This window comes from Telmatherina bonti (assembly GCF_933228915.1).
Source record: "Telmatherina bonti genome assembly, chromosome: 3".
Classification (NCBI taxonomy): domain Eukaryota; kingdom Metazoa; phylum Chordata; class Actinopteri; order Atheriniformes; family Telmatherinidae; genus Telmatherina; species Telmatherina bonti.
Window position 1 is genome coordinate 15,335,035 of NC_136621.1, and position 16,929 is coordinate 15,351,963.

Here is a 16,929-nt window from a genome sequence, read left to right on the forward strand (position 1 = left end):
TAAAAAAGCATTTTATTATTTTAAGATAAGTATTTTTTCCTCAGTGAAAAAAACTAATCTCATTACTTTCATTTGACGAGTTTCAGTCGAGAGGGAATTGAATTCTATTGCTGGTCTTCTGACACCCTACATGTATGGTACACTACAGACTGCACACAAGCTCACACTAACAGACTCTTCTGTTCCCTCTTCTGCAAGAATGTCTTTAAGATCTGTGACTCTGAGATCCACCTGCTGAATGTAAATGACAATTTACTATAATAAACTCTCTTTATTAAAACTAGTTTTATTTGGAGATCAAAGTCCTTGTTCTGATATCTTGGGAAATAACACCACTGATCAGATTTCAGACTCATCTGGAGGTTTTATTTCATCAGATGCAACACTTGTTCCAATAGTAGAGCACATCTGGACGTTTAGACACAGTGCAGTTTCTCTAAGTAATTGAACGGTCTGACACTGGGCTAAACTTGCTGGGACGTCCACTGCAGGGAAGACTGACAGTGGACTCCAATAGTTCTCACTTGTGTATAATCTTTCTGTCTGATGAATGTTGGAGTCCCAACAGATTGGACATGGCTTCATAATCCCTCCCAGATTTATGGGCAGCAACAGTGGCTTCTTCAAATCACTGCTGGTGTCTTTCCTCGTTAGCATTGTGTTAGCGCAGTGTGATGCTGTGTGTTGCTGTTCATATGAGGTTGTATTTACCAAGTTTCAAGAATTGGTGGACAAGTGTGGTATTTGATTTGGTCCTGAAATAGGTTGTATTTGATATTTTTTTCACCTAATAACAACCACAAAACAAAATTGACCATTTTCCTTTATAACAGACGAAATGAAAGGAATCTCATTCTGAACAATTTAGTTTATTTTCATCTGTAATTTTCTACCATTTAAGTGGAATCTATTGTGCATGCTATTCATGATTTTCATTAACTTACTCCATTTTCCAATAATCTGATAAGTTTGGTGTGGTTTTACAGTTTACTAATAATATCTGTCTCTGTGGCATCTGTCAGGAAGCCTCCAGTACTTATAATTCTGTTCAGACCATGTGAGGGTGTAAATAGTTTCAATTTGTATGCAAATCCAACACGGTTGTACTTTTTATCTTGTAATGACAGAGAACAGAAAAAAAAAAAAAAAACTGTCCCGACATTCAGCAGTTATCTAAATAGTGTTTGCACAAGGGCAGAGAGCGAGTGCTAATTGCTTCGTATTTAACAAGTTGAAAGTTTGTTTTATTTCTCTCTGCAGATAATTATACGCTGCATGCTTGAAATTCCAAAATAAAGATTAAAAAATGTTCACTGCAAAAAAGCCCACAATGTTGTTACTTAATTTGACATTTGAAGTATTAGTCTGTCATATCTTTACTTGTAGTGATTAGCCTTATTATAATTTACTGCACTATATACGGCTGCACTGAACTCGGCTACTTGGATGGAGGGCACTTCGGGGTACAGATAATGCAAGATGCTGGTTCAACTAAGTTTTCTTCTCTGATTTTCACATGAAGGTTTCTGGTGACTTAAAAAAATAACCTGTACAAAATTCATCTGTCTGCCAGCTGAAACTTGGCTGAAGCTGTTTCATGCAACAGAACAACGATTTCAAACCCAGCAGCAGATTTTCAACAGAACGAGTGAAACAGAAAAGAATCAACAATAACATGATCTAGTTAAAGTCCACACTGGACTGACAAGGTGGGAATTGAGTGAACTGAAGCTGTTGCAGAAAAAAATGGGACAAAATTCCTCCACGACCATGTGAGACGTTGCACCAGTGGTGAAATGACCGTTGCTATGGAGAAAAGCATGTGCTGAATGACTGTAGGATAGAATACTGATGTTGAATATTATAGTCTGCTTTTGGCAGGAAGTGGATGTTGAAGCATTTATCTTGCAAAGCCAGTGAAATAATTAAATATGATTCATAAAAAATAACTGAGCGATTTCAGTCCTTCATAAATTCATGCCATTCATTTAAACAAATGAAGTTCACATGAACCTGTTTAATAGTTTAATGCATAAAATCGTTTTTAAAAGACTATCAAATTTTATTTTTAATGCCAATATGTCCAAATGCAATGAAATTAGTGGCACCATAATCACGATTTGGCACATACCTCGGTTTTAAGGGTAACATTCAGAACTTATTTTTATAGTAAAGGAACAAATGTAAAACATTAAACTGCTTAACTTTTGTGCAAACAGGAACATGTTTAATGACATTAAAATAAAGCAACAGCATTAAAGAAAATAGCTTGTAGTACATTCTCCGGCGAAAGACACTAAGATAAATTAAAGTATGCCATGAACAGAGATATGTCTCCTCTATTTTAATAAGCAATATCTGCACATAGATATTATAAGAGTAGGAGAGATGTTTCAAGTTAAAAAGTTGAAGGTAAATCACCTAAACTCATAAAAACAAAATTTAATCCACAATTAAATTGTTTTCTTTGCATGTGAGTATCCCCTCAGAAAATGATCACTTTGACGTATTTCTGGTAGACATATATCAGGAGTTTCCTGCAGATTTACAGAAGAGCTTTTATCCATCAGATGTAATCTGCTGCATCTGTCCAAGACAAACAAAAACTTTTTCAAATAAAAATTAAAAATTCTCATTCCGTTCTCATTTTTAGTTTCCCTCCTTCTATCACACACTGTTTTCTTTAGCTAACTTTTAGCACACAATACACACTTTGCCATTTTATCCTGAGACGGAGTCTGCATTGGATCTTTATCTAGTTGTCTTTATTCACCTGCGAAACCGATCAGCCTTGACAGCTTGTTAGTGACCAGTTCACACCGAAGTAATCACATAATCAAAGTGGACTAGTCAGCTGCCCGCTTATTAGTTTTGTTTATCTGTTTTGGCTGGCTAATTATCTAATAAATCAACATCATGATCATTATTAGGATGGACACTTGCTTGCTCTGCTTGGTTACATGTAAATCGTCAGCTGATTGGAATTGCTAACAGGCATCTCAGAGGTAGCCATCCTTGTTTACTGTAGCAAACAAAGATTCACCTCCAGAATGTGCACACACACACGGCTTCACACCGCTGCGATGCATTTATCAACACAAACCTTAATCAATATGTAATAATGGTGTGTTTCAGCGCCAGACAAGCCCCTGGTCACCAGCTATAAAGAGGTAGATAAGACGTAGATGTGAAGCACACTGTAGGACAATATGCCCCTTTACACATGCTGATATTGATCAGCGGCTGTGTGGATGCTCTTTGTGTTCTGACAGTGATTATGGATATGAGCGGCGCAGCGACGGGAACTGCCGACCGGCCTTCTGGTTCAATCCTTCTACTGCATCCAGAAGCTGCAGCCAGGGTCAAAACTACCTCAACAGCACAGGGTAAAGGACTCCATCATTTATTTGCACTTGCATTGTATGCTTAGTGTTTTTTATGTGGCACAAATGGTTTATTTTCAAGGCTTTCTCTTGGATTTTCTAACGGCATTTTAGAACAGATACTGATCTGACTGAATATCTGTGGAAGGAAGCGAGAGCCTCCGATCAGGCTCTAACGTGTGTTTACTTCTGTGCCGTACATTCCTGCAAATGTCTCTTTGTTTAGGGAGAGTTTTGACACGAGCAGTTTTAAAAGGGACAAAACGTGAACATTTTCAGTTTATCTTTTTTTTTTATCATCGTTCTGAAGCTCTAATGAGAAAATTAATGGAAACTTTCCAATTTAAAAACCCTATTTGCCTGATGCTGCTCATGCACAGCACATTTCATCTCAGTTCAGCTTTTTATTTCATGTCTCCTTAAGATTTTCATGAAATTATTTCATCTGCTTTCCCTGAAAAGAGAGAAGGTGACGCTTCCAGCTGTCTCATGATGAGAATTATTACAGTTTGTATCCACAGACCAAACGGTGCCTAAACCACCACAATGAACCTAATGGTCTGGGATGTGTTAAAGTATCATTTTTTACCAGAGTCACAATACAATCATATATATCTTATGAAAAAGGAGGCTTTATATTAATAATTTCCAATTTAAGGAAACAGTTGTTATGTCCCCTGTAACTCCAGTTAAAGAGGTCTGCTCCAGGTGTCTGTCTCTCAGGTCTGAGTCTCAGTACTTGAATTGTCTTACCTTACCTTAGTAAGCTTTACTAAAACTTGTTTAGGCTAGAGCCGAGGAGACATGCCTGACTTTGTCCTAATGCCTACCATGCTTCCTGTTCCAAATGGGCGACCCTGGAGCATTAAATAAATGTACTAAACCTAACAGTTTCTCTCCTTTCATGCTTGCCCGTTATTGATACAGCGGCTTGGACAGAAGGCTTCATGGATTTGTTACTTTCTTTGGCAAGACAAACTATTGAGAACCTTAAGTTTGCTTTTACAAGGACGCTTTCTTTCACCCTTTACGGTCCATAAAACGGGATTTAGACTGTAAATGCAAGTTTGGAGTTTTATTCAAAGCGTCTTAATAAGGTAACTATGAGCTCAATTAAATTAATTTATTACATAGAACATAACATTTAAGAATCTTGAAGTCAATCAAGAGTCAGAATAACAATCATAATCCGACTGATTAAATCAGTCACCTATCACTGTCTCCGATGCTGCTAATACTGATCAACTTTGGGATAGGAGGATAAAAAAGCAATTCGGCCGAAGCTGCTCTTCTTCCTCTTTGCCTCAGGATGTTGGAATCCTTTCTGTGCCCAAGGCACTTAATACAAAGACCTTCAAGTCTTCCTGGTCCCAAAGTCACAAAAAACCCCAGTGAGCATGGAGTCTAAAGATGACGGCCGCGTTGCTTAAGAGCAAAGGAGAGGATGACTCAAATATGCAAAATATCCAGCCAGATAACCAAGTTAGTAACCAAACAGATTATGAGTCGCAGATAATAACTGGTGACCTTGACACCCTTAGAACTAGCTAAATTCGGTGCTAGTTACTAACTATGAAACATGCTTACAGTTTGCTGAGACAGTAGATGATTTAAGCTGCAGTAGATGCATTAGTTATCTCCCAGTTCAATGAGTTACCTTTTATTTGAGCACCAACACCGGCAGCAGTTACCAGAGCTCTACTGTCACTGGCCAGATTGATTTAGTTTGACAGGGATGTAGCCTCCAACTAACACTAATATATTGCCCCTCCCGAAAGTCTAATACTCTCAATCTTGTTTCAGAAAACCTAAAAAACTGTCACTTCAATGAAGAATGCTCAATCAAGCCACAAGGAAAAACTTTAGAGGACCAAAACACCATATTTGTGTGTCCTGTGTGTTAGTTTTGAAGAGTCACCAGGGGAAAGACCTTACAAAGCTTAATTATGGTAGAAGCATTTTGTTTACTCCTGCTCTAATTAAACTTCTGAGACTGTTTTAGCCTCTGACACAGCTTGTCTTGTCAGTTGTCATCTGCTCTGAGCAGCTGTTAAGGCCCAACAGCTGTACTACGCTGAGGTCAACAGCATTGTCTCTTAATCAGGAGCTCATGTAGCATCGAGGGCATTAACTTGAAAAACCACAAGGGTAGGATGTGTAGATTATCAGACTGAACTAAAGATTTTACAATACTGTTCAAAGAACTCCATGTTCACTTTATTTAAACTTTTTTGTGTTTGTCATCAGGTACCGTAAAGTTGTTTTAAACAACTGCACTAAAGGAGTTAAAGAAATGTACACAGCCAGAAAGCAGCAGTGCCCGAACCGACCACCTAAGGGACTCATGCTGACCACCAAAGATGCCAAACTAACCGCCACCCTTGGCAGCAATGTCACCTTCTTGGTGCATCTGGATGAGGTGAGGATAAGAACATAACGTTGTACATTGGATTTATCATGATTTTTCTTTACTTAACCCTTTGACATGCCAGCGAGTTGTAGGTGGAATGCTTTGGGTTTTCATGCAAGGTTGCAGGAATGCCAGTGGGTCAAAGCTGCATTTGCAACTTTTTGGTCATCAGTGGCACTATATCTTCCGATTCCTAAGTTACCTGGGAGACTAGCCTGGAAATGTTCTTATTTTACTTATAGTAAAGTAGGAGACAGTTAACATTTGGTTGATTGTTCTACAGTCATTCCACAGACGCTTTTATCCATAGTGACTGATAAGTGAGAAGTGATCAATTAATCAATGCAATTTATCTAACGGCATGTCTTATGGGAAGGAGGATGCTGGAGTACCCAGAGAAAACCCACACATACACGAATAAAACATTCAGACTCCACACAAAATGTTAAGTTTGAGGTCTGAACCAGCACTACTCCACCATGTTTATCTGGTCATCTTATGGACCAAACATTCACTTCATATTATCTCTCTTTTATTCTTCAAATTATTTCATCAGTAACTGATTTTTCTTAAGTGCACTGCTAGGTAGTCTGTGCAAAGCACATAACAGACATTATGATGATGATGATGATGATGATGATGATAACTTTAGGATCCAAACGGCATTGTACCGAAATAAACTGCTCTCTTTTAAAAGCCAGCAAGATTAAGTACTTTGGCTTTTAAGGGTGTTTGCTCAAAAAGTCTGGTGTTGGGGTTAGGATGGGGGGGGGGGGGGGGGGGGGGGGTACACACAAATTCAATTCAATTCAATTCATTTCAATTCAATTCAGTTGAATTGAAATTACACAAATGAACTCTGAAGCAGATCAAAGAAGGATATTCTGGTCCACATACAAACATAACTCTTGGTGCATTTCAAATAAAGCAAATGCAGCAAGTGATAAACAAAGCAAAGGGCATTGTGGGTAAAACAACCAATACATATGTGTGTAGGTTGATAGTCGGCTCTGACTGGAGAAATGGTTCGCAGTCTGATGTGGAGGAATACGGTAAAGGTTCTGACTGAAATACGGTCGTTACTATGACGATCTTTCTCTCCTTATAATGAGATTGAAGTCAGGTCCTCATTTCCATTGCTTTTAGGATGCAGGATGATAGTCCACTGTAGATTATCTCAAGGTAGACTTCGATATTTGTCATAAACTGAATGGAATTTAATAACACATACAGACAAGGCAGTGGCAACATACATTTCAGGTGCTGATGGACTTTAGTTACACTATGAATTGATTTGGGTAAAACACCAGATGAATTTCCAGTGGAACATTGATATCCTTGCAACGGCAGGATGGGAGTGACACGGCAGAGCGTTCCGCTGAGACTAATACATAAAAAATAGTGTTTGTTGCTGCATAACAATGAGTGGGTTCAAAAGTGCTGCTGGAAATTGAAAAGATGCATTTTTCTGTTTGTAAAACTTTCAAAAAAAATACTCAACCCTAAAGCACAACTACTGAAGATTGGAGTAATGTCTGGTGGAAAGTAACTGCACTCTAAACACTCTCTAAAGTTGAATACAGTCAGTTCCCTCTAAATCGCCCACACAACACCAGAGTTCTGAGCCAGAAGCAGGAATAAAAGACCCCACCAGAGACCCTGTTAGTGAGTGAGAGGCGCTGTGTTCTGAGCCAGGCCTGCCAGGCTGCCTGGTCACCAGGAAACTGCCTCACATATTTCTCAGACAGACCGTGCTCTGCTGATATTAACTGCAGGCTTTGGGGCTTTAGCAACAAGAATGTTTTCCTGACACTACTGGAACAGCTTCGAGTAAGTGTGTGTCCCCTGGGGGCTTGTCCAGGCTCAGTTGTCATATTACTTCGTGATGAGTTGAGGAATCGAAGGCTGTTTTCTTTCATTAAGAGTGGCTTTCTTTGATGGAAAGGGGAGAGAGGTGATGGAGGAATGGATGGCGGTTCAGCTGAACGATGTGAGGAAAGAAAGGAAGGGTGGGCTCAAGGATCCTTGTGGTATCGGCCCTATTTGAGAAAATTCTCATGATGAATTCAAACTTTAATTTATATTCATGAAGTCGCAATGGCTGTATTTCTTGGGGAGAGCAAATGGCACTAAATATTTAATGAGCCAAAGACTGTGGCTCATATCCACATTTAAAAATAGAGTTAGAGAGGGGGGAAAACTGATGCATGTTTTGCTCGATGCTAAGGTCTGCATCATATCTGGCTGTTGCGTTGCTGGAAAAACTTTCATGCAACACAGTTATATTTACAGGCGGACTAATGCAAAAGTGCCTGGTTCATGCCTCAATGGCAATAACTAAATTTGACACAATGTTGTCCACATTCAGTGTGAAAAGGAGGCGGGTGGCAGGAACCCAAGAGACTTAATGCCTTCTCACCTCCATTACACATTGTATGTTACTTCGGTGACGGAGAGCGACTTCCTGTAGGAACGCTGCTGAGAACATTTCTCAGAACAATCAAGGGACACACAAGTGAATCTGTGTTGTGAACAAGAAAAGGATTTACCTACATAAAACTTACATAAATTTGTATTCAGTAAGAATGACAGCACATCTTTTTTTTTTTTTATCTTAGTTTTGTTTTACAAGATAATGAAAAATAATAAGCAAATAAAGAGTCTTAGAGTAATTAAAACCTTAATAATATTGCCATGTTATTTAGTGAACAAAGATTGAGCCAAAATGTAGGAAAAAAAACGGTGTGTTGACATTTAATCCTTTCTGCTTACATCGGTATTAAGAGGCTCAGGAGCAGCCTGGTGCTGCTGTAAAAGCTTGTGTGAGCAGCTGTTTGCTGCTTTGCAATATCCAGGTTTGAGTTGACACAATGCCAAGGTAAAAAGCATCAGCAATGATCTTAGAGAAGAAACTTTTGCTGCTCATCAATGTGGAAACCGTAATAAGACCATTTCCAAAATATTTAATCCATCATTTCATGGAATGAAAGATCTTTCACGTGTTGCAAATATTCTAAAAAGATGCTAGGACTGGACATCCCCGCAGATTTAGTCCCAGATTGCACCATGTAATCCTGAGAAAACTACACATGAATCAAAGAACTAAATCTCAGACTTCCCAGACCAAGTTAACATGTTAAATATAAAATTTTATGAAAGTATGACTTGTAAAAGTCTAAACAAATATAGCATGTTTGGTAGGGTTCCAGGAGAAAGTTCCTTCTTTCTAAAATGAACATGGCAGCGCTGCTTAAGTTTGCTGCTTCTGGTGGGATCTGACATACATGGAGAAAAGGGATATGATAGGAACCGAGAGAATAGGAGTAAACTAAGAGAGTATAGCAGGCTGCAAAATTAGTTTATTTTCTCCTCAATTAATGACAACAGGTGTGGGGGTAATGAAAGTTAGTAAATTAAGTGCTTTAAAAAATCTGGACATGGAATAAACCTTTTCAAGCATGGGATTGATTCAATATTATTTCCTTATTAAAAGTTATTTATTTGAAGATTAGATAGTTTTACCGAGTGTCAGACTATAGTGGCCAACGGGTGCAAGCGCGCTTCATACACTAAAACTCTCTATGCATATGAACAGATATGCTTGTAGTACAAGCTGCAAGTACAGAGTAGCACTGCAAATACAGAAACATACTGCAAAACAGAAAAAATGCTGCAAATACAGAAATTTCCTTAAAAAAAAAAAAAAAACGTGATGCAAATACAGAAGCATTGCCAATACGGGAAAGCATAAATAACAAAGGTTGCATATTTGCTTACACAAGAGAAGTGCTCTGATGTTATCAGAAATTTAAATCAGATGGACTTTTTTGTTTTCTTTATGATATTTTACAAGATTGTACAGTTGTAAAAAAAAAAAAAAAAAAAAAAAATACAATCTTCATGTAATTTCTCTCTTTGCTCTCATATTACTCAAACTTCCCACCGGTACCTCTGCTTTCTAAACCACCATCAGTTTCTTGGGTGAAAACTCGCTGCTGCCCCTAGAGCCCAAGGGTACCTTTGTCGTGTGAGTGAATATGTGTGGAGATAGAAATAACAATGTAAAGTCTTCACACCTGTCAGTTGGCTCCTATTACTTCGTCAATGATGATTCTTCCTTAAAACACTCACACACACACACACACACACACACACACACGCACACACGCACACACATACACGTCTATTACAGACAAACCAGATAGATTTTTTTTTCTCTTCCACAAAAAAAAAGAAAAAAACCACAAAAAACTAAATGGCAGATAAGTAAAGAAACAAAAATACAACCAATAAATATCACGTTCACATCTTATCCTGTGACCAGCAGTATCCATGGAAACAGATGATGCAGCTGATGAATGTAAAATATTCCCTTTTGTTCTTACATTTAACATTGTTCTTTATTGTAGAAGAAACAGCTTTTGTTGAGTAAAATAGTTTGAGACATATCAGCATCTCGTTGATCTGATACACAAATTAAACTGATGTATTAACTAACAGGCTCAGCTCAGGCAAGTATAACAAAGCTCATCTTAATCATATGGCTAATGTTCAGCACATATCTTAATTTCATTACATCTGAACATTTACTGCAGTCAGGAGGCAAGCTTTTAGTAATAAGAAGCTCAGTTGTCTTCAGAATGAGATGCTTTTCACTGGAGAATAAGCTGGCGTCTTCTTTATCCTCTATGACTACAGAGGTATTTGTTCCTTTTTCAGGGCTTTTGAAAAAAAAAATGTTGCAATTCTTTTTCATAGCAGTGTTGTCATGGGGGTTCTCTCAGCTTGATTTCGACATATCAGCTAAGCAAATCCATTGTATGATTGGTCATAAATTTAAGATGCATTTGGATAACATTAAGGAAGTGAGAAGATATGTCCAGACCCATGGTGGATGGATATAATGGATATAAGGTCTTAAGGTCAGTAGTTTAACACTAAACTAATTGAACTAAACTATTGATTTGAAGATTTTTTTTCTTTGATTCTAAAGACCTTTATTCTATAATGTGTAGCAAATTTAGGATTTTCTTTTAAACTGTCTTCTTCCTGACACATAGATAGTGGTGTCACATAGATTTTGGACTGCAGTGGTCAAAATACTTTCAACTCACCATTTGGCTTCAACAACATAAAAAAAAAAAAAAAAAAAAAAAATCATACGTTATTGGAGAAACCGATGAAACCCACATATTAGCAAAATTCCCTATAATTCCATGACAAAGTTTATGGTCAAATTCTACAATTCCATTTTTTCAGCATCATAAAGTTCCTAACAATATAGGTAATTAGCAGTATAGACTAGACACCTACACACACAAGGGCGACAGGCAAATGCAACACGGATAGCCACAGCCAAGCTCTGCATTTAAAATTCTGGAACCATAACAACTTCTTTTATTATTTCGTGACACCATAAACTCAATCAAGTTGTTGACATTTAATGGAAGAGTTTAAACTCACAAAATTATCCTGTTTTTCTTATTCAAGTAGTCATAATTTATTGTGGAGAATTTTACACCCAACGCTGTGTGGGGGAGTAGTGGTTAGCACTGTGGCCTCACGGCAAGAAGGTTGCTGGTTCAGTCCATGGCGGGGGCAAGATTTGGACAGCGACCTTGCTGTATGGAGTTTGCATGTTCTCCCTGTGTATGCGTGGGTTCTCCGGGTACCCGGCTTCCTCCCACTGTCCAAAAACATGCATGTTAGGTTAATTGGTTACTGTATTGCCCCTAGGAATAGGAGTGTGAGCATGAATGGTTGTTTGCCTCTGTGTGGGCCTGCAATGGACTGGAGAGCAGTCCAGAGTGTACCGTGCCTTTTGCCCAAAGACCGCTGGGATAGGCTCCAGCTTCCCCACGACCCTTCTTTGGATTAAGCAGTTAGGATAATGAATTCATGAATGAATGAATTTTGCACCCAGAAACCCATTAGTTGCCAGCTCATTATTTAAAAATGGGAGAGTACAAGACAGCTAGTCTGTTTTTGGTTTGAGAACGAACCAAACCAGACTCTTGGTGATCATTGTGCAAATGTGTTTTATGGCGAGGTCATTAGATTAAGAAAGAAAATTGCAAGTAATGCCTTTTTTTTTTTTTTTTTTTTTTTTTTTTTTTAATCTTGTCCAGCATTTAAGCAGGCATGCTGTATTATGCTGGGGAAATTTACTGTGACAAGGGAAGCATCATAGATATAATGCTGCCCTTGATATTCTGGATTTTAATTGTATTTTTATTTTTATTTTGCATAATTTTTTGTATTACAAAGTTTGTGCTGCTGGACTGGACTGGAGAGGACAGAAGAGGGACAGAAAGAGAATCGAAAAGAAGAGAAAACAGAAAACAACTTGTAGACAGAAAAAGAGAGAGAGAAAGGAAAAAAAGAAAGAAAGATTGAAAAACAGAACAACCTACATACAATTGCATGTATATAAGCATATATACACACCCACTCATATATACACACATCCATACACTTATACACACTGGAGTCATGTTCCCCTTGCGGGAGGACGAAGCCATCGACTATCAGGAAATCCCAGAGCTCACAAGCTAAATTAGACACACAGGAATAAAACCAGCCATTGTTAGTAAATGAACCTGCAGGCAACTCAGTGACTGTGTCACATGCAGAACATACAGAGTGGAACGTGTTCAGAGAAGAGTGATCATGCTAATATGGCCCCGCCCACACGCAGGCAAGAGGAAGGCCCGGAGAACCCCGAGGCTCGAGCAGCTGGCGGCCGTCCCCAAGCACAGATCCCAACCACCTCACTCCGGAGCCATGCATCCACCCAGGAGGTAGCAGAGGGGGGGGCCCAGCAGAGCCCCCCACGGTCAGGGGGAACAGGCCCCAGCAGGCCTGGACTGACAAAGCCCGGCCACCCAGGGCAGACAGAGTGTGAGCCCCAGGACCCCAGGAGCCCGAAGGCAACCACCCCCCCCCCCCCCCCCCCCCTTTGCAGGCAGCCCACGCCAATGGAGAGCCAGGCCAGCCAGACCGCCACTGAAGGGCAGCCCCAGTGCACCAGCCGCGCTGCAAAGCAATGCTTTGAAAGCAGTCCAGGAGCAGCACCTTCGGTGGCGGAGTGTTTCTTTCTTTGCGTTTTATGACTTTGCAACATTTAGCGTGTACAAAAGAAGTACAAAGCCCAGCAAAAGAGAGAAAACCACACGGTTGCCTCTTTAACAGCTTATTAGAGGCCCAGCTAAATCTTTAAAGAAGTGTAAACTATAAATAGAGCTGCTTTGTTTTCTGTGGCAGGCTCATTATAATCCACGACAGAATAAAGGGACGCATTGACTGAACTCTGACTGCTCAGGCCAGCTTCCTTTCGGTTTGGTGCTACATTGAATTGGTTTTTGGCTTCACTTATGCTGGTGAAGCTGAAACAAGCAGCCAGCTCTGGTGTGCTAAATGCATTCTTCTTTTTTACTTTACTTCTGCCATTAGGATGCACTCTTTTTAAAAAAAAAAAAAAAAAAAATCTTAGCTTATTCACTTATTCTCAGCTTTCATAGAAACTCTGCTCCCCCCACATGTGTTAAAACTTAAAAGGATTTATTAATCATGATTCCCTTACATTACGCGTCAGCTCTGTTTCTATTTAGAGCCTCGTCTTTGTTCTTATACGGCCGTCATACTTTACACTTTCAGCCCAGTTCTCATCGGAAGTTGTTCAACTTTTGAATATTCACACAGTGTTTCCCTTTTGGCTCATATAAGCTCCCAATGATCTGAGTACAATGTTGTCATTGTTATCAGCCACTTTCCTTTTCTCCCTCAGTAACATTAGAGAAAAGTGTTGTGAAGTTGTTCTTGCTCATGTTGTGTTTTTTGTGAAACCTATTTCTGCCCCAGTGGAAAAGCTTGATGAATTTCCTACCAACGAACAATGGGATGGAACAAGACAGCTACACAAGTCTACAGAGGATTGCAGCTAAAATATTAACCATGTAGTTCAGTTTGAAGCTCCGTGAAGCCACAACATCAGGAGAACGTGTTTCTTGTCCTACTCTTATTCCCCTCCTTGTTTTGCTTTAATTGTCAGAAGAGATTTTTTCATTTATGTCAAATAAAACCATTTTGCAACAGAACAACAGACATTTCTAGAATCTGCTGCAAATATTCAGCTGATGACATGTTTTTTTTTTCTTCACTTTAAGTCTTTCTCCTTTGAGTAGTTAGAAATTCTGTTTGCATTTTTGCCCTAAAGAATGAGGAAATGCATGGTGCTTTGTTCTGGCTCTTTCAGACAAGGTATGACAACATTACTGTACTGTAAAACCCATTATTTGCGATATTTTGGACCCTGTGATGATGGTTTGTTAAAGCAAGAGGCTGGTTGAACTCTTGGACATACAACAGTCACCAATCAAACTTTCACTACCCAAGCACTTCCGAATCACAATCCCATACCCTCTTTTCATAGAAGCTATTACCAAAATAACACAAAATAAAATGTTTTAAATAAATAATCTAAGTCTAGACAATTTATCTGCCCTTAAACACACCACATATTTGTGGAATGGTTGTGTGAAAGACGTGGCAAACCTAAATCCAAGCTGCACACATATTTAACTATTTTTATGTACACAAAGCTTTTGGAATATAAAAATGATCACAGATTAATTGTGCAGTTTGTAAGTTTTATTTGTATTTATTTGGTATTTACACACACATTACTCAAGCTTCTGCTTTTGACCCTCAGAGCAGTGGGTAGTAGCCATGTCTGGACACCTGGGGAGCTGCTGGGGGTTCAAGGATTTTGGACCCTCCAGTCCCAAGTCCTTGTCTTTTATCTGTACGCTCCACAAATGGTCTGATGAATATTTGTTAATAAAACAACACACATTTGTAGCTCTTATTAAAATAATTTCTATATCAATTATATCAACATCTACATTTACGACAGGCTGACAACACATCTTTGACAGCCACCTGATGTTCAAGAACCTAATCAGGAACATCTCCAGAAATGTTTTTTTTTTCCATCTCAAAAACAATGCTCACTTCTTGGCCCTCCTATCCCACCACCTAAACCACGATCCATGCATTTATCAACTCCCCCCTCGATCGTCTCACTTGTAAAGTTGGCCCTCGAAACTCTTCAATAAGCTCCACAACATCCAGAACTTAGTCAGACATGCTGTCACCAAGTTCGACACCAATCCAATGAAATGCTGCAAAGATAGATTCTACATCTCCCTTGTCATCAAGAACTTTCTCACTTTGAAAGCCCTCCATAACAATGTCCTGTTTTACCACATGGAATTACTTCACTGCTACACTCTGTCCCACAACCCCCAGTCCTCAGACTCATACTTCCTACAACTGCCACTCAACACCAAGAACAAAACCGAGGGGGGGAAAGAGTTTTCATCATCACGGCCCCCTTCTCTCTGGTACCCTCGAAGAAGAAACTCTAAACTAAATTCAACAGAAAACAAAACAAAAATGTTCACAAAGCAGTAAATTATGAAGACTTACAGTCATGTAGGAATAAATACACTCAATTAGAGAAAAAGAAAATTGTGGATCCTTCTTGAAACATTGCCTACAAACTTTTCCCTAACCAGCAAACAAAATATGACCTGTCACTGCAAAAATACCATAAAGTCTTTGCTCCATCTGCTGCAGGAATAGCCAGAATGATGCTCCAGAATAATTCACAGCATCTTTTGCCACACATCACACTGTGACTCTGTAGGTTCAGGGCTGACGTGCACCTGAACAAACGCTGGCCTTGTGTGTCCAAACCCCTTGTCGCCTGTTTAACGGTGCCGTCATTGTGAACCAACAGTTGTGTTCCTGCTTCGAGGCTCCAGACCCTGATGTATTTGGATCAGCTCTGCCCTGCGAGACACGCGGATACAAAGAGTGACATTTAGAGAGAAGGGTCAGCATCTCTCTCATGCAGATTAGTGAATCCCGCTGCGGCCGATGCAGACGGAAAGCGAATGAACTGCAGACATTGAGAAGAGCTGAGTGACACTGGCCCCATCAAGCCAGAGTCTTGTTTGCATGCCAGCTCATTACAGTTTTAAACAATAGCCACCCTGGAACACCATTTTTTTTTTTTGCCTTTCTTTATTGTTCCGAGCTACTTGTCAACAGTATCTTTTACCAGGCAGAGAGACATACAATATCCCCAGAAGCCTCATATGAACCTCCTGCGTTTTCACACGCTACTGCAAAGAAAGAAGACCCTCAGGTTTGAGAGCACAGGAGACCAGGAAAGAGCACATTAATGATGGACTTGGTGGTGCTTGTGTCGCTGTGTGCCTGGTGGAGACAACATGCTAATGCAATACAAATGACGATCCCAGAGGCTTTGTGCTGCAATGAGCCAAAGGGAGGCTGTGAGCTCGACTTCACAGGGCTGGGACATGGGGGCAGCTGGAGCCAACAATATCCATGTTGTCCACTGATCCTCACATAGCAGCAGATGTGACTCCCAAAGGAAACTCCACATGAAGACTCACACACCATGGAGAGATAATCATGGTCAGGTGGATGCAAACATATGCATATTAAAATTTGTTTTTTTGTCCCCCCACATGACAAGCTTATTGAATAACATCTACTTATTGTGAGATTAATGCCAGCAACACACTTACTCCCTGCTCTAAACCATCCCCTTTTCCTTTTAACTGATTCTTTACTTCAAATGCTGCTGGAAGAACTAAATGTTTCCTCATTTCTGCTACGTGTTGCATTTCAGTTGCTCAACATTTCAGAGCCTGATTACTTTCCTTTTTTTTTTTTTTTTTTCTAATGCAATTTTGCCCATTATGATTATAACCATGAATTAAGAGAACAAACTCAGCTGAAAAGACTCCCTGAAGGGAATAAGAATGATGGTTCATTATTTAATATGTGGTTTTCAGCAGCTTTTTGAGCTTGTGCAAAACAAAGAGCAATACAGCAACTGTGTTCTGATGCAGTATTTTGTGTGGTAAAACTTTAAAAATTGCAAACATGATGGAGAAAAGTGCCTTCATAGAGTCAGATTTCCAACGCTTGTCCTCGTTGTTTGAGGCTGCAGGGACCAGTTCTGCAGGTCAACTGCTGACAATGTGGACATTAATAAACACAGATGGAGCCAGCTCATCTAAATAATGACCAAAAAAAACA

General features: G+C 39.4%; 1 protein-coding gene across 1 annotated transcript in view; it reads left to right on the forward strand.

The window, feature by feature from the left end:
* The window catches only part of sorcs3a (sortilin related VPS10 domain containing receptor 3a), a gene marked incomplete at its 3' end in the record, with an annotated part of 284,577 nt that overhangs the window by 235,806 nt on the left and 31,842 nt on the right, over positions 1-16,929 (forward strand). The window contains exons 17-18 of the mRNA XM_079238262.1: positions 3,273-3,386; positions 5,631-5,802. Of these exons, the coding sequence (XP_079094388.1) occupies positions 3,273-3,386; positions 5,631-5,802 (286 nt within the window). The remainder of the gene's footprint in view (positions 1-3,272; positions 3,387-5,630; positions 5,803-16,929) is intronic.